The 22,578-nt window shown below is 41.7% G+C and overlaps 1 protein-coding gene across 4 annotated transcripts in view; it reads left to right on the top strand.

Moving 5' to 3' along the window:
* The window catches only part of CAP2 (cyclase associated actin cytoskeleton regulatory protein 2), a 134,189-nt gene extending 113,243 nt beyond the window's left edge, over positions 1-20,946 (top strand). For all 4 annotated transcript variants that reach the window (XM_065913055.1, XM_065913056.1, XM_065913053.1 and 1 more), the window contains 6 exons: positions 4,796-4,985; positions 6,999-7,174; positions 8,689-8,812; positions 8,914-8,996; positions 13,876-14,016; positions 19,137-20,946. In XM_065913055.1, coding sequence (XP_065769127.1) covers positions 4,796-4,985; positions 6,999-7,174; positions 8,689-8,812; positions 8,914-8,996; positions 13,876-14,016; positions 19,137-19,247 — 825 coding nt within the window. In that variant the 3' untranslated portion in view covers positions 19,248-20,946. The remainder of the gene's footprint in view (positions 1-4,795; positions 4,986-6,998; positions 7,175-8,688; positions 8,813-8,913; positions 8,997-13,875; positions 14,017-19,136) is intronic.
* Positions 20,947-22,578: the final 1,632 nt, after the last annotated feature.

The following is a 22,578-nucleotide window of genomic DNA, read 5'->3' as shown; positions in this document are numbered from 1 at the left end:
TGCTTCTTCATCATCCACCCAGTTTCTTTCAAGGTTGCTCTTGGCAAATGTTGAATGGACAAATGAGTCTATTCTAATTCACTTTCCATCTATTGAAGAATTAGGTTCTATTTAGATCAGATCATTTACTATTGCTGTTGTTGAACTTGAAAAATCTTAAACTTTAAAAAGTGAAGTTGAAAATTTCCCCAAAAGGGTAATTATTAAGTAGAATATCTTCAATGGAAAATTTTTCTTTGAAGCTGATTTTTTTTTTTTTTTGCTTAAACAGCTATATTTCACTTTTTGTTCAGTTTTTGTCACAAAGACATAAAACCTCCATATAAAAGCACCCTATTAGTCCTACTGTCAACAAACTCAACAAAATGGATAATTGGAGTCCTGTTTGTAGATTATTTAAATCCAAAGCTAGACTGTCCCCGAATTAACTGGATAACTAAGACAATGGTGTGTGTTGTGGCAGATAGAAGTGATTGTTTAATTACTCCAGCAAAACAGTGTGGAGATCTCATTTAAGAACTAGAAGTAGTTTCCCTTTCAGAATAAAACCTAAATTCTAAAGTAATAAAATGAGTAATTATTTCAAGTAACATTTAATGAAAAAATTCTGATTCACTTTAGTATCTAAATATATTACATGTAATATAATTATATAGAGAGTATACATAACCAAAACTTTACAAGCTTTCCACATGCCCACATACAATGGTTTCATTATTTCATAGTTATCATTCATATATTTAAAGTCAGAGGAAGCAGCTGTTCCCAAGACAGTTGAAATTAATTTAGAGAAAGGGATTTGCAGACGTTTTTAAAAGTCTTTGTGCCTCCCTTCCCCGACTCAAAAGTAAAGAATCAAGCATCTGCTCTCAAAATTAATCTTAATAGAGCTTTCGAAAGCAGCATTTTTAGGTTATGTGCTGTGTTCTTACAAGATAAATGAACTTTTGTACCCTGAGTATAGTCATTTAATATCATAAATTTGATAGCGAGTACCCCATTACTGGCACCAGTGGGTACTCAGGAAAAGTGGATGAGCAAGAGTCTAACTGCTAGAATGAGGGCACAGAGTCTGAACAAACCAGCGTCGAGGGTGACTTGCTGCTGAGATGCCAATACTGAAGATTTCTTTATCCCATGGGATAAAGCCCAGCTCCAGAGTTGGCTGTAGGAGCCTGGTCAGCTGCTGAGGCATTGGAGGGATGGAGCGAGTAGCGGAGATAAAAATTAAATTATTACACCACCGCCCAGTACTTCGTGTATATTCAAGCCAGAGGCCCACGAGCAACACTTCGTACATGTTAGTAGTAGTGTTAGTTGCTCAATCGTGTCCGACTTTTTGTGACCCCCTGGGCTGTGGCTTGCTAGGCCTCTTTGTCCATGGACTTCTCTAGCCAAGAATGCTGGAGTGGGTAGCCATTCCCTTCTCCAGGGGATCCTCCCGACCCAGAGATCAAACCTAGGTCTCCCACATCGCAGGCAGATTCTTTACCATCTGAGCCACCAGGGAAGCCCATGTATATGTTGGGTAACACATGCCTCTGATTTTTTAATTGATTGACTACTTTTTTTTTTAATACCTGAATATAGCAAAAAGGATTTCCCCTGAAGAAAATTTTAGGATCAAGCAGATATGTGCTTGAATTACATCGCTGCCGTTTACTGGCCATTGAATATATGGTCAGCCTTTCTGACTTCCTGCTTTATTTTCTGTTAGAGGGGTAATTTCAATCTTACTAATATTGTGATAACTAAGATTAATCTCATCACAAAGCACAGAGTGTTTCTTCCCAAACTTGTCTGCACACTGGAATCACCTAGGGAGCTTCAGAAAGTACAGAGGCCCATGTTCCACTTCTCCAGAGTGTTCCTGCTTGGGAATTTCTAGCAGATCCCCAGATGATTCTAAAGTTCAGATAAATTTGGGGACCCTTGACATTGAACCTGTCCTACACTGAGCATTAAGTGTCTGTTAAATGAGTGGGAACAACCAGGGCCTGGCGAGTGTGAGATTTTCCAGAATTCTTGGCTCCCTTCCCTTCCCTGAACATCTCCTCTGTCTTAAGGGAACACCTAAAGACAGTGTCAGGCTGTGATTCCTGTCGAGGTAGCTGCCACTCATGCCAGGCGCAGGAGAGCGCAGACAGCTCTGGTCCCAGATGCCTGCAGGAGAAGAGCAGGAGGCAGATAAGTTCATTGTATGGTGCAGCCCAGGGTGAGCCTGCTAAGGGGATGTCTGCTTTGCCTTCGAGGACACTGTACGTGGAAAGCCCTGGGCGCTGCTTGTCACGTCACCCTGGAAACTATAGAGCCTGGGCTGCGCCCTCGTTGGAGCCAGAAATGAGCCAGAATGCACAAAGGATAAACCAAAGACAGTATTTCAACCGGTCCTGAGTTCTCTTATTTTTTTTTTTGGCTTTTATAGTCAACATTTGTTGCAGTAAATCCTTTGTTTGGTGTTCCAGGGTCAGCCATCCGAATGTATCGTAGTTCCAAGAAGTTGAATATGTGGCTTAATTGGTTTCAGTGTCCTTTAATGGCTCTTGGAGAGAGGCTGTGAATTCTGAGAGCGAGGGAACCATCTAAGTCATTCTAAGATTTAGAAGCCGGTCTCCCCTTTCCACAAAATAGGAGATCTTTAAAGCTGCAGTGTTTCAGATGGGGGGGAGGAGCCTGGCCCTTCACTGGCTGCCTGAGTTATGATGTGCCTATGAGTAAAAGTAATACGTTGTAGCTCTGAGTGTCTGGAACTGAGGACTGGAGTAGTGTTAGATGTTCAAAGCTTGTATTTTATGCTGTTTATGATTCAGAGCAAATTCTCAAATTTCACCCCAGTAACAAAATAGGGAGTATTTAAGATACTGAAAAAAAATTGATCTGTCTCAAGAACTGTGCAGTTATTTTTTACTTGACCCAAGAATCCCAATGGAGTCAGACTGTTCTTCCTGATAAACAAACAAACAAAAAAATCACAAATTACAATTTCAAGAGATGAGAACTCCCAGCCTACTCAGTTTTGAAGATATTCATTCTCAATAAGAGAAGAACCTCATATTTTCAGGATAATTCTACACTTATTAGGGACTATATGCATATATATGGAATTTACAAAGATGGTAACGATAACCCTATATGCAAGACAGAAAAAGAGACACAGATGTATAGAACAGACTTGGACTCTATGGGAGAAGGCGAGAGTGGGATGATCGGAGAGAATAGCATTGAAACATGTGTATTATCAAGGGTGAAACAGATCACCAGTTCAGGTTGGATGCGTGAGACAAGTGCTCGGGGCTGGTGCACTGGGATGACCCAGAGGGATGGGATGGGGAGGGAGGTGGGAGGGGGGTTCAGGATGGGGAACACATGTAAATCCATGGCTGATTCATATCAATGTATGGCAAAAACCACTACAATATTGTAAAGTAATTAGCCTCTAACTAATAGAAATAAAGGGGAAAAAAATAGGGATTATATAAGTACTTTGAAAATAGTATGGATTTTTCAACTGAAAACTACCACAGGTAAAAGTTTCCTGATATTGACACTTTGTAATACTGCCATATTTATGAAAATAAGGATCTACTGTCTTTGTTAATATTTAGCAGTTATGTTGATGTTTTACATATTGTATTTGGCATTGAAAACATATTAATATAAGTCTCAACCACATTTTCATCACTCTCAATTTTTAAAGTTTCTGATCTTTTAATTGAACTAACTTATCATTCTTTATCACAGGCATACAGCTTTACTCCGGGTTTAAAAATAAAATGGTATATAACACAAGGTTATAGTATATGTGTGTTTCTATCTTACTAGTTTTAATCTCTGTGACAACTTTGTCTATGGGGTCCTTTCAAAACATTGAGACAAATCCCTGCATTTTCTATCAATCACCCTTTAGTGACATCTGAGTTTGTTAGAACTTCATATTGAAAACAAAGATTGAACTTTGCATAGCAGGGAAAAGAAAAAGCATTAGCCTTGATCAGGCAAAAATACAGTTTTTTCTGGTTTACGAACACTTAGCATTAGACGAACCAAACCATCAGAAGGATCCCGGACCCTGATTACCTGCGTGTTTGACAGACATGCTGGTCACATATGGTCCTCACTTGGGGTTCAGTTTGAGGCTTGCATACTTGAAAAACGAGTCCTGGAGGATGTTTCAGTATTTCTTTTTTGAACTGCTCAAAAAGCTAACCACTGAAACTTTTTCACTTCTCTCTCTCTCATTGGGTGGTTGCAATTCCCAGTGTCCCCAAAAGAATCCTCTTATCAGTTGCACCACTTTTTTCTTGTGATTTTCAGTTGGCCAGAACCCAGTTTCATTCGTATCCCGAGCTTTGGACGTGAACCTGTGACTTTGTTTTCTTGATGCTGGGAAAGATTGAAGGCAGGAGGAGAGGATGAGATGGTTGGATGGCATCACCGACTGGATGGACATGAGTTTGAGCAAGCTCTGGAAGTTGGTGATGGACAGGGAAGCCTGGCATGCTATAGTCCGAGGGATCACAGAGGGGGACACAACTGAGCAACTGAACTGAGCTGAGCTGGCAAGATCCTGCTCATGCAGTTTCTATGTCATGCTCTGTTCCTGAGACAAACCCCCACTCGGTCCCAGGTCTTCTGAAACAGACCCATGATGCACAGGTGTATTCCTAGGTGCCCTCTGTGAATCTCGAACTCCAATCTCTCACTGACAACAGGTTCTCAGTGATGCTGGCAGAATCTTAGTTCTCAGCAAGGGCATCATTTCAGTAATGTGCTTTCCATCTTCTCTCTCCCGCAGGGTCCGGTCGCATCAACTGCATCAGCGTTGTCTGTCCTCTCCCTTGGGCCTGGCCTTCCTCCACCCCCACCTCCCCCGCCTCCTCCAGGGCCACCTCTGCTTTTTGAGAGTGAGGGCATAAAAGAAGCGTCCTCTCCTTCACGCTCGGCTTTATTTGCACAACTTAACCAAGGGGAGGCAATTACGAAAGGTGAGAAAACCGGGACTTGAGGCTATCTCCCTCTGGCTCCAAGCATACAGATCCCCCGGAGCCCACAATGATGGATACATCATTCCCTCTTAGTCTCCAGTACACAGGGAACTGTGAAATGATGGGCTCAGTGGGCTTCTGGGTGGATCAAAAAGAACTTAAGAGATTCTAGTTTCAAATTGACCAATGCACTGTATCACCACTTCAGCCCCTGACGCTCCAACACCAGCTCCAACCAAGGCATCAAGATGAAGAATTTAGAACCTCTGTCCTCAAGCAGTGTATGGGCTTGTCAAAGAATTATATCATTGAACTACCTTTGTCTTCACTGTGAATGGTTACTTTTTTTTAATCATACACTTAATAAAGTCATTACTGACTATGCCAAAGCCTTTGACTGTGTGGATCACAATAAACTGTGGAAAATTCTGAAAGAAATGGGAATACCAGACCACCTGACTTGCCTCTTAAGAAACCTGTATGCAGGTCAGGAAGCAACAGTTAGAACTGGACATGGAACAACAGACTGGTTCCAAGTAGGAAAAGGAGTACGTCAAGGCTGTATATTGTCACCCTGCTTATTTAACTTCTGTGCAGAGTATCTCATGAGAAATGCTGGGCTGGAAGAAGAATAAGCTGGAATCAAGATTGCCGGGAGAAATATCAATAACCTCAGATATGCAGCTGACACCACCCTTATGGCAGAAAATGAAGAAGAACTGAAGAGCCTCTTGATGAAAGTGAAAGAGGAGAGTGAAAAAGTTGGCTTAAAGCTCAATATTCAGAAAACTAAGATCATGACATCCTGTCCCATCACTTCATGGCAAATAGATCGGGAGACAGTGGAAACAGTGGCAGACTATTTTTGGAGGCTCCAAAATCACTGCAGATGGTGATTGCAGCCATGCAGTTGAAAGACACTTACTCCTTGGAAGGAAAGTCATGACCAACCTAGACAGCATTTAAAAAGTAGAGTCATTACTTTGTCAACAAAGGTCCGTCTAGTCAAAGCTATGGTTTTTCCAGTAGTCATATATGGATGTGAGAGTTGGAATATAAAGAAAGATGAGTGCCGAAGAATGATGCTTTTGAACTGTGGTGTTGGAGAAGACTCTTGAGAGTCCCTTGGACTGCAAGTAGATCCAACCAATCCATCCTAAAGGAAATCAGTCCTGGGTGTTCATTGGAAGGACTGATGTTGAAGCTGAAACTCCAATACTTTGGCCACCTGATGCAAAGAGCTGACTCATTTGAAAAGACTCTGATGCTGGGAAAGATTTGAAGGCAGGAGGAGAAGGGGACAACAGAGGATGAGATGATTGGATGGCATCACTGACTCAATGGACATGAGTTTGGGTAAACTCCAGGAGTTGGTGATGGACAGGGAGGCTTGGCGTGCTGCGGTTCGTGGGGTCACAAAGAATCAGACACAACTGAGCGACTGAACTGAACTGAATAAAGTCATGTTGCCAAAAACCTTATGCAAATATATATTTGTTTTGTATGGGCAGTAGGATTTATGGTATAAGTGTTCCTATGTGCTGGGGTGGGAGCTAAAGACCAAAAGATTGAACTATTTTTCTGGCTCCAACTGGCTGCGTTGTCCCCTCATCTGTAAAGGAAGAGAATGAACTTATAACCATTGAATCGATTCTGACCTATGTTTGCTGAAATGCCCTAACTTTTTAGACTATATCTAGGGAATGACTTGGCCACAACAGAAGAAAACCATCAAATTCTTTCTGGTGAGGTAGCTTTTTGCATAATTTTATCTATCATCTTACCTCCTTCAAAAAGAAGTTCCTCCAATCAAAAACTACTTAACAGTGCTTATATCAACTCTAAACATATGCAGGTCTCAGTCTCTGCACACCAACCTTGAGAAAACACTCACCTGTTAAAATAGCATTACCAAAAATTCTTAGGCCATTTACATCATGTTGATCCAAAAAGTCAGGGACGTTTCCCTTTGCATATGATGTAAAGAAATGTGCCTCTGTGTTACCTTCCCAGGACTCCGGCATGTTACAGATGAACAGAAGACATACAAGAATCCCAACCTGCGGGCTCATGGAGGACAGTCTCCATCTCCTACCAAAAGCCACACTCCAGGCCCCAAGTCTCCCCAGCCTCATCCTCCGAAGAAACATGCTCCTGTGTTACAGCTAGAAGGGAAGAAATGGAGAGTGGTGAGTGAAGCCCTTTCACTTTATTCCTGATATACTCCAATGAAAGGAGCAATGGCTAAACTGTTTGCCAATGTCTTAAGGATTTTTAAGGCTTACCAGGTGGTGCTAGTAATGAAGAACCTGCTTGCTAATGCAGGCAGTGTAAGAGACCTGGGTTTGATCCCTGAGTCGAAAAGATCCCTTGCAGGAAGGCATGCAACTCACTGCAGTATTCTTTCCTGGAGAATCCCATGGACAGAGGAGCCTGGCGGGCTACAGTTCATGGGGTCACAGAGTCGGACATGACTGAAGCAACTTAGCAGTAGCGCTAAGGATTTCTAAATGAAAAGACAGAGACACAAGTCACTGGCTAAAATAGAAACCAGGGCCTTTCTGAATGCTTCCGTAAGTGTTTTTTGGTTTTCATTATTCTCATGGATTTTTTTTCTTCAACTTCTTCAAAATTATTCTTTAAACTGTGGTAAAGTACATGTGACACAAAATTTACCCTCTTAACATTGAAGGGTATAGTTCAGTGGCATTAAGTACCATCAGACTGCTGTGTGGCCATCACCACCATCATCCACAGAACTCTTTTCATCTGTTAGAACTGAAGCTCTACACACCTTCAACAGTAATTCTCCACCCCCCTCTCTTCAGCCCCTGGCAAGCACCTTTCTCCTTTCTGTCTCTGTGAATCTGACTCCTCTGTCAGTGAGCTTTTAATCTCTGCCCCATCTGCTGTAGGATCTACAGTAGTATGTTTCATTCTGTTCCACTGACCAAGGCACTGATACAACCTACTGAATCATCCACCACTTTCACCGTTGTCTGAGCAGGACAGGACACTTTGTATGTGGATGGAAGCTGGTACCCCCTGTCAATCCAGTGTGAAAATGCTAGTTACTCAGTCGTGTCAGATTCTTTGCAGGCCCATGGACTATAGTCCATGGAAGGAATTCTCCAGGCAAGGACGCTAGAGTGGGTAGCCATTCCCTTCTCCAGGAGATCTTCCCAACCCAGGGGTCGAACCCAGGTCTTCTCTTTTGCAAGTGGATTCTTTACCATATGAGCCATCAGGGAAACCCTGCCAAACCAGGCGGCTTCCCTAAAGGTGGAGGAACACAGTCCCCAGAAAGGTTGTTGTGGTCTGAGCATACACTGGGACTTGGACCACTGCTAATCTATTTACCCAACTCCTATTTGCAGATATTGCTATAGTGTCAATTCCAGACTCAGCATCTGGACGTAACCGAAAGCTCTCACACCCCTGGTCCAGCCCCCACCCACTAGCCAGGGTGCCTGATGCCTGACTGTTCGCAAATGGACCCTGACGCCCCCACTTCCAAGTCATCATTCCCAACATCTCAGAGACAGAGGCAGGCCTGTGGTGTAGTCTCTAAGAAACGGTTCCTAAAGAAAGAACATACCGAGAAACTCTAATTGGTGGATGCTCCACAGTAATTTCAGTATGCAGTGGACTTCATTTATCTCTCTGTCCTTAGATTTAATACTTGCCTCTGTTTTAATTTTAGGAGTACCAAGAGGACAGGAGTGACCTTGTGATTTCAGAGACTGAACTGAGACAGGTGGCATACATTTTCAAGTGCGGCAAGTCTACTCTGCAGATAAAAGGGAAAATAAATTCCATTATAATTGGTAGGGCAGAACTATGGATCTGTACTCATTATGATAAATTGCTTTGTATAAATATGCTGTCTGTATTTAGGAGATTGTTTTGTTATGCTTTGTTTTCCTAGACAACTGTAAGAAGTTTGGCCTGGTGTTTGACAATGTGGTGGGCATTGTGGAAGTGATCAACTCCAAGGACATTCAAATGCAGGTAAGTGGTCCTTTCAACCTTGCCCAGCCACCACCAGACCACCCCGTCTGTTTGCAAGGGGCCCTCCATGTCCAGCTAGAAAACTCTTACTGTCTTTTCTCTAGATACAGCTTTGTCTTCAGCTCCTCTCCGAAGCCCTCTCTTACTTCCTGGACAGTGTTAATTCCCTCTTTTCACCCTCTTATAACCCACCCTGTTTTGCACGGCAATTACAAGTTTACCACTTCTATTTCAGGAACAACTACTTAATCTTTACAGCTCCAGAAATCTGCACAATACCTGCACACAGTAGGTGTTCAGTAAATGTTTGATGAGTGAGTGATTGGAATGAATCAACTAATAAATGAACCAAAATAGTGGGAGATTCTCTTTGCATAATAGTACCCTGCCAAAGAGGATGCTTTTCCCTCAGGAAAAAAATGATTCTGGATAAAGTTTTTCTGAAGAGTCAATGAGATTATCAGCAAAACAAGCTGGAAAGTAGGATTGGAATTGAATTTGCAAAACAGAAGAAAATCTGCACTGTTTAAGCAATTTTAATTTAGCCAAATGAGATTTTATAATATGCCCAAAGCTAAATGACTTCTTACTTTGGCCAACTACTATCTTTGATTATACCCTTTTCATATTGTTAATCACCCCTTATTATCTGATGTTTCCTGATAATGTTTGTTAAACTTGGCTTCCAGTTTTATAGATTGTTCTCTTTGGCTAAACTAGGCTTTTCACCACTGCCTCTTTTAACTCGAGTAGTATATTCAATAGTTGGCACGTATGTGGAGATATATTTTAGGACCCTCCATGCAGAGAAAAAATATCTAATCTCTACCTCATACCATACATGAAAAGTGAAGTCCTAATTGTGAAAAGAAATACTTTTAAACTTTGAGAATAAAATATAGAAGAAAAGGACAAATGGATTTAACCTCATTAAAATATTTGTGTTCAACAGAAGACATCAGATGCAAAGCTAAAAGGCAAGGCATGGATTGAAGAAAGATACTTGCAATGCAGATTATCTAAAAGGATTTATAACCAGAATTTATAAAACTAACACAAATCAAATAGAAGAAAGCTAACAACCCAGTAGAAAAGTGGGCAAAGAATATTAAGGCAGTTCAGAGGAGGAAAAACTGAAGTGTTTGATAAACACATGAAAATCTGCATAACCTGCCTAATAGAAGAAGAAATGCAGATTAATTGGTTATGTCCTCTTATACTCGTCAGTTTTGAATTCAGGCTGTGCTTACTTTGCAAAGTGCTTGTGAGCTGAAACTCATGCATATTGGAACTGTGCAATTTGAGGACTGCCTATATATTAAAAAGTCTCCTGGTATAAAAGTTGTTATGAGAATCCTGATAACACCAGTGTTGAGAGAGCAAAGCTATTACACTCACCGTGCAGAGAAATTGACACCATCTAATAAAGTCAAAGACAGTCATAGCCTGTAACTGAGCAATTTCACTCTTGGGCGTGTGTACCTAAGAAGCTCCAATACGTATGTTGATGAGACATGTAAAACTGTTTATTGCAGTATTATTCATAATGGCAATAAAACCCAGAACAACTTAAATGTCCAACAGCTCATAAGTAAACAAATAAATCTACCTAATAGAGTACTGTACAATAGTTAAAATAATTGAATACACTTACATGTTTAAAAACAGGGAAATCTCAAAAGCAGCCTTGAATGATAAAGGCAAATTACAGAACAACAGGCACTGTATAATGTGTCCCTTTATATAAAGATCAAAAACATGCAAAACAATATACACATGTTAAATATACTAATGCAGGCTTGAGTTCACCTCAGGAGACAAACCTGCTGTGAACTGTAAACACAAAATTCAGAAGAGTAAGTAAGTTTGTGGAGGGAAGAAGGGAGAAAGGTGGATGGTATAGAGGGGGTTTCACCTATAGTATAAAATTATAGCCCTAGAAATAAGGCAAATAAGCCAAAAAGTTAAATTCTGATAAAGCTGTTTAACAGACATATATATATATATACACGCACACACACACTTATTTGTTTTATTATTCTTTGTGTGCTCCCATGTTTGAAATATATCCTAGTTTTTTCGAGGCTATGAGCCTTAAAATAATCTGGAAAGATGAACCATGGTTATCTGTCCAAGAGGAATAGAAACTTGGCAGCCTGGCTCAGAAACAAGAGAGAGACATTTTACTGAACACTTCTCAAACTTCTCGACGTTCAAACCAAGTGAATTTCATTACCTATTTAAAACATTTAATAAACTATTTTAAAAGGGCCTGGACACAATGAAGACGGAAAGCAGATTAGTGCAGGCTGCCTGGCAATGAGGACAAATTGACTATAAATGGGCATTGGGGATATTTGGGGGATGATGGAAATATTCTAAAACTGAATTGAAGTGACGGTTGTACAAATTTACTGAGTACCATTAAACTGTACACTTAAAGCAGGTGAATTTTATGTTTGCACATTTTACTTCTATAATGCTGTTTAAAAGATTCCAAGGGGATTTCCCTGGTGGTCCAGTGGCTAAGACTCCGTGCTCCCAATGCAGGGAGCCCAGGTTCGATCCCTGGTCAGGAAACTAGATCCCACATGCTGCAACCAAGAATTCACATGATGCAGTTAAAGATCCTGAATGCCAGGCTTCCATGGTGACTTAGTGGTGAGAAATCTGCCTGCTAATGCAGAAGACATGGGTTCGATCCCTGATCTGGAAAGATACAACATGCAGAGGTGCAGCTGAGTCCATGTGCCAGAACTTTTGATGAACCTGTGCTCTAGAGACCAGGACCCACAACTGCTGAGCCAGCGTGCTGCAACTGCTGAAACTCACGCATCCTAGAGCCCATACTCTGCAACAAGTGAAGCCGCCACAACGGGAAGCCTGAGCACCACATCTAGAGAGTAGCCCCCGCTCACTGCCATAGGGAAAGCTTGCGAACAGCACCGAAGACCCAGCATGGTAAAAAAATTAATAAATAAGTTTTTTTCAAAAGATCCTGAATGCCACAACTAAGACCTGGCACAGCCACATTAATTAGTTTTAAAAGACTGAAAGGAAGAAAAGGACATGGATTCATGTGATTTAGTTCAGTTATTCTGTTTTTTTGGCAAACTATCCCAGAAAAAAAATAGTACAAATTGTGGGAGAGAGAAGAGACTAAGATACTATGTGGAAATTTTTATAGAGAAATAAATTGAAGAAAAAGAAAGTTAATACAGATACATGCATTAAATGCTACAGCATTGGCCTGGGCAAGGTCACATATCACTTGTCACTCAACAGAGAAGCTACTTGTTAGCCCAGTTCTCCTGATAAGAAACAATCTCTGTTCTCCAAATGTTTACAGACTACAAGGGATAAAAGGCATATATTGTATGTAATTTACTCTAAGGAAATACTGACTAAAATGCTGTGGAAATGAGAGTTCTTATCCTATCAGGACTATTTTTTAAAAATTGTACTGTTTTTCAGATTTTTCACAGATCTTCTAGCATTTTTAAAGTAATACAGCGATACATAAACAAAAATAAAATGTCTTTGCATACTGTGCTATCCTCAGGTGACCCCACTCTGTCTCATAAACGAATTGCCCAAGACACCCTGACAAATTACTTGCATTCCCTTTGCTTGCCAGGTATTCCTACAGTTCTGGGCAGTATGGAAATGCTCTCCATCATTATGAAATAAATCTAGAAACTGTCAAAACATTACTGCTGACACATTCTTGATATATAGATATAGGTATTATTTTATTTAATTTATGGCAAAGCTCTGTTGCTTAGCTGACCTTAAACTACCTCTGCCTTTTATTTTTTCCCTCACTGTGGCTCAGTTCCAACTCAGTGTCCAGTTTCTACGGGTAGAGGAGAAAACAGAGCAGTGTGGTAACCTGGTCAGGCTCCCCCGAGGAATTCTTTACATCACCTGCACCATCACAAGCCTTGCTCTTTAATTTGCAACCCAGTCTTTTCTTCAGGGTGAAAGAGGAGATGTTTTTATCACTTCAATTACCATTACAAGAAGGAAAATTATAGAGTTGTAATATGGTCTTTGGGGGAACAGTCTGTCCCTGTAGAGATTTGGGTGTGGTGGCGGTGGGGGGAGGCGGTGGTGGTGGCTATGTCTGAAAACGGGACTGGAAAAAAGAAATTTTAAACTGATCAGAATTTTTATAGCACTTGATATTTGTAATAATACAAAGAACCACCTCCTCTTGTGTATGATACTATTTACCCATACAATGAGTGGCCTGAACCAAGTCTCCAGTTTGGGCTCCTGAAATGAATACATTTCAAAATACTTAGACACTCATTATCTCATTTAAGCTCCGCATTCAGCCAGTGTGATTTTTATCTAGCAAAGGACTTATGTGAGAAGAATTGTAGTGATTTTTACTTATTCTTACTTAGATTCGGGAAAAAAATCTACTCATTTACAGAATAATTTACTCTTAAAGGACAGTATTCATGTGTGTTTTCATCCAAGTTTCCTAGAGATGTGTCAAAACTAAAATTTTAAGCGCATAAAAGCAAAAGCATCTTGTTTCTTTTATCATGAAATCAAATATATGCTTCATTTCTACTAATAGGGTTGTGAAACGTCTTCTGAACATTTAGCTGCTGTTTTCAAATTAGTCCCTTTGTTTTGTGTCAGGAAAGAGACCCTGAGGTTTGAGAATCCCCTTGTGTGGTCCTTTCATTCTGTCCCCAAATGACACCTACTAATTCACCTTGGAGACACTGTCGTCAACCAGCCTCCCCAGCCCTGACCTAGCTATTCCTCACGCTTGCTTGGGCCCGTGGACTGTACTTATTTGGGGATTTTGGAATTTCTATTTATTTGCTTTGGCCCTAGATTTTTTTTTTTTCTATTTCAGGTAATGGGGAAAGTGCCAACAATTTCCATTAATAAGACAGAAGGCTGCCACATATACCTCAGTGAAGATGCGTTAGACTGTGAGATTGTGAGTGCCAAGTCATCGGAAATGAATATACTTATCCCTCAGGATGGTGATTATGTAAGTACCTTTTAGAAGACTGTAAAGAATTTTTCATGATTAACATTCTTAGAGACTGATTAGTCACCTACCAACCTTTGAGCTTCCTTTGTAGAAAAATTGCAGTTAAGAAAGGAACTCAAGAGAATGGCCTTTCACATGTCGGCTCCCCTGTTAGTTTCTTGACTGTTCCCAGTCCTGGATTTGTGGTTCTCAAAGCGGTTTCCTAATAATTACCTTAATGGGCTAGCTTTCATCAAACAGTAAGGGCCCTCGTGGCTCAGATGGTAAGAATCTGCCTGCAATGCAGGAGACCTGGACTCAATCCCTGAGTCAAGAAGATCCCCTGGAAAAGGAAATGGCAACTGACTCCCATATTCTTGCCTGGAGAATCCCATGGACAGAGGAGCCTGGCAGGCCACAATCCACGGGGTTGCAGAGTCAGACACGACTGAGCAACTAAGCCCTCATCATCATCAAATAGTATACCAGGTGTCTGAGCTCATTTTACTAGACTAATTATTCTCCTTTGGTATGATGGGGCACAGGCTTCCTGGTGGCTCAGATGGTAAAGAATCTGCCTACAATGCAGGAGACCTGGGTTCAGTCCCTGGGTCGGGAAGATCTCCTGGAGAAGGGAATGGCAGTGCACTCCAGCATTCTTGCCTGGAGGATTCCATGGACAGAGGAGCCTGGCGGGCAACAGTTCATGGGGTCACAAAGAGTCGGACTCGACTGAGGGACTGACACATGGTGGGGGCAAAAGGAAAAAAGGAGAAGTGCTTTGGGGGCAAGCAGAGGGAAAGGAGGTAATAATAAGCAAACCTGTTTGTACGGTGGTTCTCAAACCCAGCATGAGAACCAGCTAAGGACTTCTCTGGCTGTTGAGTGGTTAAGACGCAGTGCTTCCAAGGCAGGTCGATCCTTGGTCAGGGAACTAAGATTCCACTTGCCACGTGGCACAGTCAATTAAAAAAAAAAAATCAGCTGGGAAACATGATGAAAATAGCAGGTCCCAAACTTTGCACCCAGAGGTTAGAATCAGGAGGCTTGGAATGGGGTCCAGGAATCCGTGGTTTTAATATATCCCAGATGATTCTGATGCCATCAGCCCATCCAATGGCCTTCTGAGAAACACTCACCTAAGCCACCCGGTATTTTCTTTGTCTCTTCTCCTCAGCAAAGCAGTTTCTAAAAGATCCAAGCATATAGTCTCACACTGAAAAGGAAGTATAAACAAATATACTTTTTGCATCACACAGTGCGGGGGACTTGCTGGTTGTTGCCATTTGGTAGCAAGTTATTAATATTTCTTCCTACTAGTCTTTGCTTCTTGAAAGAGAAATAAATCCAGAGATCATTCCCTCTGGTTCAAGGAATGCAGTGAACCAGGGAAGGATGGGATAAAACGTAACTTAGCCAGGCACACCTTTGAAAGGGGAGCCCTCACAACCCCATCAGCCTGTGGGTCAGTCACTGGTGATCTACACAGCAGTCAGCGCTTGGGTTAACGTCTCTAAGCGGACAATGAGATTGCTGCCATGTCTTCAGTAAGCCCTTCTCAGGCACACAGCATGTACTGCTGCCCAGAATTCATTATTTAAGTCTGAAAAGCAAAGCTGCAAGCATTGGGCCATGCTATATGAGGTAGGTAGACTGCCTAACCCTGAGCTAGAAAGCATCTCGTCTCGGGCTCTCCACTGAAAAAGCTACTGAAGAGTTGAAGCCAATACAAAGCAGCTTCAGAAGAAGGAAGTCAAAAATTAGGAAGACTCCTGGACTTGGCAGCTGTCTAAGCAGAAGACTCAGCTGCAGGGGAAGTGGATCTTCGAAGAAAAGCTGTGAGGGTTTGCACGAGCACTCCAGGCTAATTAAACTAGAACCTCTGGATGTGGTACCCTGACATCTATCTTGGTTAAAGCTTCCTCGGTGATTCCAATGTGGAGCCAAGATTGAGATCCAGTGACCTAAAGGATGAGTAGAGCTCAAAACCTAAGCTTTCATGCTGAAAATGTAGTCTCCCCTCAATAGGTGGATCATCTGCGCCCTCAGCGCGTGGGCCCACCATGCCCTTTCCTGTTGGAGGTAGTAGGGAGCAATAGAGGTCCTGCCGTGGGCATGGTAACCTGGGAGTGGATGGTGGGGATGACTCATCCGAAAGAAATCAGTCTCCCAGAGAAGATCTGTCATCCCGTTGCTATCACGGCATTGCCAAGAAAGATGGGGAACAGCTGTAGTACAGTTAGAATCAGATAGGCACCTTCACTCTGGAGCATTCGCCACCTGGCTTGGTGCTTAAGAGCAAACACCAAGCCTGGTTTACTCATGAAGAGCCCCAGGAGGGGTGTTGGACACACACACACACACACACACACACACACACACACACACACTTATTCAGACTCTAGCTTCTTTGCTTCACAGTAACACACACACACACACACACACACATACACACACACACACACACTTATTCAGACTCTAGCTTCTTTGCTTCACAGTAACACACACACACACACACACACACACACACACACACACACACACACACACACACTTATTCAGACTCTAGCTTCTTTGCTTCACAGTAACACACACACACATACACACACACACACACACTTATTCAGACTCTAGCTTCTTTGCTTCACAGTAACACACACACACACACACACACACATACACACACACACACACACTTATTCAGACTCTAGCTTCTTTGCTTCACAGTAACACACACACACACACACACACACATACACACACACACACACTTATTCAGACTCTAGCTTCTTTGCTTCACAGTAACACACACACACACACACACACACACACACACACATACACACACACACACACACTTATTCAGACTCTAGCTTCTTTGCTTCACAGTAAGACTCCACTGCAGGGAATTCCTAGGTGGTCCAGTGGTTGACTCAGTGCCTTCACACACACACACACACACACACACACACACTTATTCAGACTCTAGCTTCTTTGCTTCACAGTAAGACTCCACTGCAGGGAATTCCTAGGTGGTCCAGTGGTTGACTCAGTGCCTTCACTGCCATGGGTCCACTTTCCATCCCTGGCCAGTGAACTAAGATACCACAAACCAAGGAATTGTTGTTGAGTCGGTAAGTCGTGTCTGACTCTTTGCAGCCCCATAAACTGCAGGCACAGCAGGCTTCCCTGTCCTTTGCTATCTCCCGGAGTTTGCTCAAATTCATGTCCGAGGAGAGAGGCCGAAAAAGAAAAAGACAAGACTCCATTCCAAATTTCACTCGAGAATTCACCGATCATGACAGGGCTTTCCCTTTAAAGTAAATAAATAAATAGCTTCTTAAAAAAGAAACAGCTGGATCCGACGTCAAGGAAGCTGTGTGTCCATGTATGTTTTCCACTGAAACATCACATCTCACCAACAGACGAGCACAGGCACCAGCCCTTCAAACGGCGGTTTGTACAAAGTCCGGGGAGGCCTCAAACCAGAAGCAAGGAGACTGCTCCTCACCTTCCTTTTTTGCTCTCTTCTGTAACGACTGGGGACTCACTCTCTAGGGAAAGGAGAGACCCCAAGCTAATTTTATTTTGTCTATTTTGCAATTTTTAATGCTTTTTAAAAAAGTCATGTGGTTTTTTAGGCTCACGAAGCTTGAGGGGTCTTAGTTCCCCGACCAGGGGTCGAACCAGCACCCCCTGCAATGGAAGCCCAGAATCCTAACCACTGGCCTGCTAATTGACTTCAGTCGTGTCCAACTCTGCGACCCTGTGGACTGTAGCCCACCAGGCTCTTCTGTCCGTGGGCTTCTGCAGGCGAGAATCCCGGAGTGGGCTGCCATGCCCTCCTCCAGGGGATCATGTCTCTCGTGTCTCTTATGTCTCCTGCATTGGCGGGCAGGTTCTTTACCACTTAGCGCCATCTGGGAAGCCCCCCAGCCACTGGACCACAAGGGAATTCCCTATTCTGCATTTTTCTTTGTGTATGTGTGAGTGTGTGAGAGGGGGGAGGATGTGGTGTGTAGTGTATCTGGGTGGCATGTGTGCGTGTATTTCCCAATGGAAAGAGAAGGAAAGCAGGATGTATAACAAATGTATATGCAGCACATTTTTATATTTCATCAAAGAGTAGATAGACGTAACACCAGGACAAAGCCCTTATCAGTGTGACTGGGGACCAGCAGCCTCAGCATCCCCTGGGGACTTGTTGGAAATGTAGACTGTCATCCTATGTCCCAGATCTACTGAATCAGAGTCTGCCTTTCAACGATGTCCCCAGCTGATGGCTGTGCGTGTTTGAGTCTGGTGCAGAGTCATGGGTAAGAGAGGATGTCTAAGGTGTGAACTCTGTCTGCTCAGAGGCTTGACCTCTCAGGCCTCTGTTTCCTGTAGGGGGCATTTCAGTAATATCTAGTTCTTAGTCTTCTTGTCGGAGAAGGCAGTGGCACCCCACTCCAGTACTCTCGCCTGGAAAATGCCATGGACGGAGGAGCCTGGTGGGCTGCAGTCCATGGGATTGCTAAGAGTCAGACACAACTGAGCAACTTCACTTTCACTTTTCCTTTCATGCATTGGAGAAGGAAATGGCAACCCACTCCAGTGTTCTTGCCTGGAGAATCCCAGGGACAGAGGAGCCTGGTGGGCTGCCGTCTATGGGGTTGCACAGAGTCGGACACGACTGAAGCGACTTAGCAGCAGCAGCAGCAGTGTTCTTGTAGAGATTAACTTGAGTTCACTCATACTTGGTGTTCCACAGAACACCTGGTTCTTAGTAAGTTCTGGCATTAATGAGGATGCTGGCAGGCAGTCACAGAGCTGTCATATGACCATGCAGGTTTGGGTTCTCTAAAATGTCTTTGTCCACCATGTAACAGGGCTTCCCTGGTGCCTCCTGCCAATGCAGGAGAAGCAGGTTTGATGGGTGGGGAAGATTGCCTGGAGAAGGAAATGGCAAACCAGTCCAGTATTCTGGCCTGGGAAATCCCATGAACAGAAGAACAGTCCCATGGACTGGCAGACTGCAGTCCATGGGGTTGCAAAGAGTCAGACACACCTGAATGACTGAGCATGACACCAATCAGCCATCAGTCAATTTGCAAAGCCTTGGTTTAAGTAATCTTGCTCTTATTGCTTTTTTCCAGAGAGAATTTCCTGTTCCGGAACAGTTCAAGACAGCCTGGGATGGAGCCAAGCTAATCACTGAACCTACAGAAATCATGGTTTCCGAGAGACCACCAAAGCCCCTGACCTGAATCCCCACCCCAACATGGAAAAAAAAAAAAAAAAAACAGCAGCATTAAGGACCCAGAAGTTGCAGTAGCACCTACTGCTTTAGTTTTGGCCTCCAACAATTCTGTGCTGTAGAAACAGCGTCATTTCTGGCACACCTCTGAGGGCTTTTTGAAATATTTAACATTTCTTCATGATTTGCCTTTGTGTGTGATTTGAGTTTCACTTGATGACTTGTGAGCATTACATACTTAAAGGGAAAAAAAAAGAGAGAATTCTGTTCCCCTCATATCATTTTCACAGTAGCTGAGAGGTAAAGGTACTGCGTGACTCACTGTTACACCTGTGTTTAATTGCTAGTTGAAAAATAAAACCTTTGAGAATCTAAGATGTACATTTTTATCTTTTAGACAATTTCCATATATATAGTAGTAGTATACTCTAAAAAGCTACAATTTCTGTTTTCTTATTTTTACCACCTTTATCAGCATGAATACACTGTCGGCCTGAATACATATTTGTTTTAAAAACATAAAGTTCCATACTAAGAACCATATCCAGTTTCTTGGTCCTTGAAAAGACCTGTATTCTTTAGTTACCAAAAACCTAAAGTATACTCTAATGATTCATCTTAAATATTTTTCTGCCATGTCACTTGGGAAACTTTTACTTGTCTGCATAAAGTACTTTTATGCAAAAACATTGATAGCAAGAAGCAGGGTTTTTTTGTTTTTTGTTTTTTTGCTCTCTAATACCTCAGAATTTTGCTCTAGGAACAAGCTCAGTGGTTGTTTTCCAATTTTGAACCTGTGAAATATCAGATGCCTTGTAGGTGATGTCTTTAACGTTTTATTATAGACTTTTCTTCTTTTCCTCTTGCCAGACTTGCTAACCAGTCTCAAAAATGAAAATAAAAAAGCCATAGTTATATTACAACTTCTAAAATCTAAAGAATTGTTTGTTGGCTTGGCTTGCTGCTCCTGTTTTGTGTTATTGATAGTACATGCTTTTTCCATAGAAGAATAACTGATAATCCTTTATCTTTTTAGTACCTAATGCTGAAAGCCTGCAACTTCTTGGATCACTTGTAGTGAATTCTAGTATAATGCTTGCAGACCCAAGACAAGCATATATATTGTGCCTATTACAGCCTTTGGAATACATCATTTCTGTTTTTTAAATATCTTCTATAACCATATAGTACTCAAATTACTAATGCTCGTGTACCACAGTTTTGCTATAAAACCTTTTGTCCAATGAATAATGTTGTGGCTTTAGTAAATATCTCTTTTTCAACAGTAAACTTATTCTGAAATAAAGTAAAATTCTAATTGTTTAAATACTGTGATGAATTCAGGGTGTTAAAATTTTTTTCCTCTTTGATTTGCCCTTTGCTCATATGTCACCTTTAGGAAAGAGAGCTGAGTCTTTCTAGTTGAATTAGAAAATTTATCCAGCATACCATCAGCTTCCCTGAAGAATAGCTTCTTCTAAACATCAGATAAAGCCAAATGTAGTTGGAAGGACTGTCAGAAATTTTTAGAATCAGTTTTTTTTTAATTGAAGTATAGTTGATTTGCACTATTGCATTTGTTTCAAGTGTACAGCGTAGTGATTCAGTTAATGCTTTTTGCAGATTATATTCCATTACAGATTATTACAAAATACTGACTATAATTCCCTATCCTATACAATAAATCCTCATTGCTTACCTGTTTTTCATATTGTAGTTTGTTGTTGTTTAGTCGCTAAGTCGTGTTCAACTCTTTTGTGACCCCATGAACTGTTTCCCCCCAGGCTCCTCTGTCCATGAGAAGAAACTCTCAAAGGTCATTAGCTTTAGTGGCTTTATCTCATTTCTCATCCACTGAGAACTTTTCCCCAGTGACTTTATCTATCTATTTATTTTTAGCTGTGCTGGGTCTCCGGTGTTGCCTGGGCCTTTCTCTGGTGGCTGTGAGCAGAGGCTACTCTGGTTGCCTTGCACGGGCTGCTCACTGTGGTGGCTGCTCTCGTTTCTGAGCACAGGCTCTAGCGTGCACAGGCTGTAGCAGTGGCATATGGGCTTAGTTGCCCCCCAGCATGTGGGATCTTCCTGGATCAGGGATTGAACCTCTGTCTCCTGCATTGGCAGGCAGACTCTTTACCACTGAGCCACGAGGGAAGCCCTGAGATTCTTGATGCTGCCCTTTTCTCATTAAACTTCCCTTGATTTGGTGAAACACAATATACTTCTCAGACTCTTGTCCCTTTAATCTTCCCCTTCCTCTCAAGTGCTCATCCATCTCCCTTAACTTCACCTATCACCTCTATGTAGATGACTCCTCCAGAGTCTTAACTCCAAGTATACAGAGTATTTCAGTCTGCCTGTCCCAACTCCATTCAACATGATAAGATGAATGCACATTGCCCACACATACCATCTTTTCCTCATCTGCATTTCTAGTTTCGGTCATAGTCTCCTCATACCTTTCGTCATAGATGTAAAATCAGCCATTTCCTGTGATAGGAAACACTGAAAGAGAACCATGAGCTGGAGAAAACCATGGTTCAGTCTTGAACATGTTTAACTCAGGGCATCTTTGTGATGCTTAATTGGAAGAGGAGAATAGACAGTTGAATATGGGTTTGGAGTCTTTTCATTGTGTCTGATACCAAATCTTTAAGGATCATTTCAGAAATAAAATATATTTTAAAATGACTTTTATGAAACATGTTCATTTCCAAAGATTTATTTTAAACCATTGGCACTCTCTGTACCACTTGATATACAGATATAATTTTAAAGGCTTTAATTGCCTCAACCGAGACAAGTTGATTTTATAGTCTTTCACAGATTCCTTTTGCAAGTTTTAACTATTTTAATGTTTCTGTGTGTGATGAAGCTTATATCTATGTTACAAGTAGAAAGTAAACCAACTCAAATTAGCCCTCAGTAATTTATCCATATTTCTCCAAATGACTTTTTATTCCTGTGCTCTATAGTAACTTGGCACAGAATATGTCACTAATGAAGGATACTGTTTGCTTATTGGTAGAGAATCTTTTCCAGGTTTCCCTCCAAAACAAGGTATTTATATTTAAAGATAATTTTTGCCTAAAACTACAACTTTAAATATTTGGGTTTTAAGTCCACTTTTAATTTAATATTGTTTTTCAGTATAATCATAGTTTAAAAAAAAAAAAAAAGATACCTCTTGCTAACATGAAGATCCAGATGAAACACATCATCGACCATGCTTACTTACCCATGATACTGATTATTAAGTCTCATTCACCAATATCACAAGGGTTTTTTGGTTAAAATTCAATTAGTAATTTCCCATGGTGTCAATATTTCATCGTGGAAGCTAA

This window comes from Muntiacus reevesi, chromosome 20 (genome assembly GCF_963930625.1).
Source record: "Muntiacus reevesi chromosome 20, mMunRee1.1, whole genome shotgun sequence".
NCBI lineage: Eukaryota > Metazoa > Chordata > Mammalia > Artiodactyla > Cervidae > Muntiacus > Muntiacus reevesi.
This window is presented reverse-complemented; position numbering and strand designations above follow the sequence as displayed.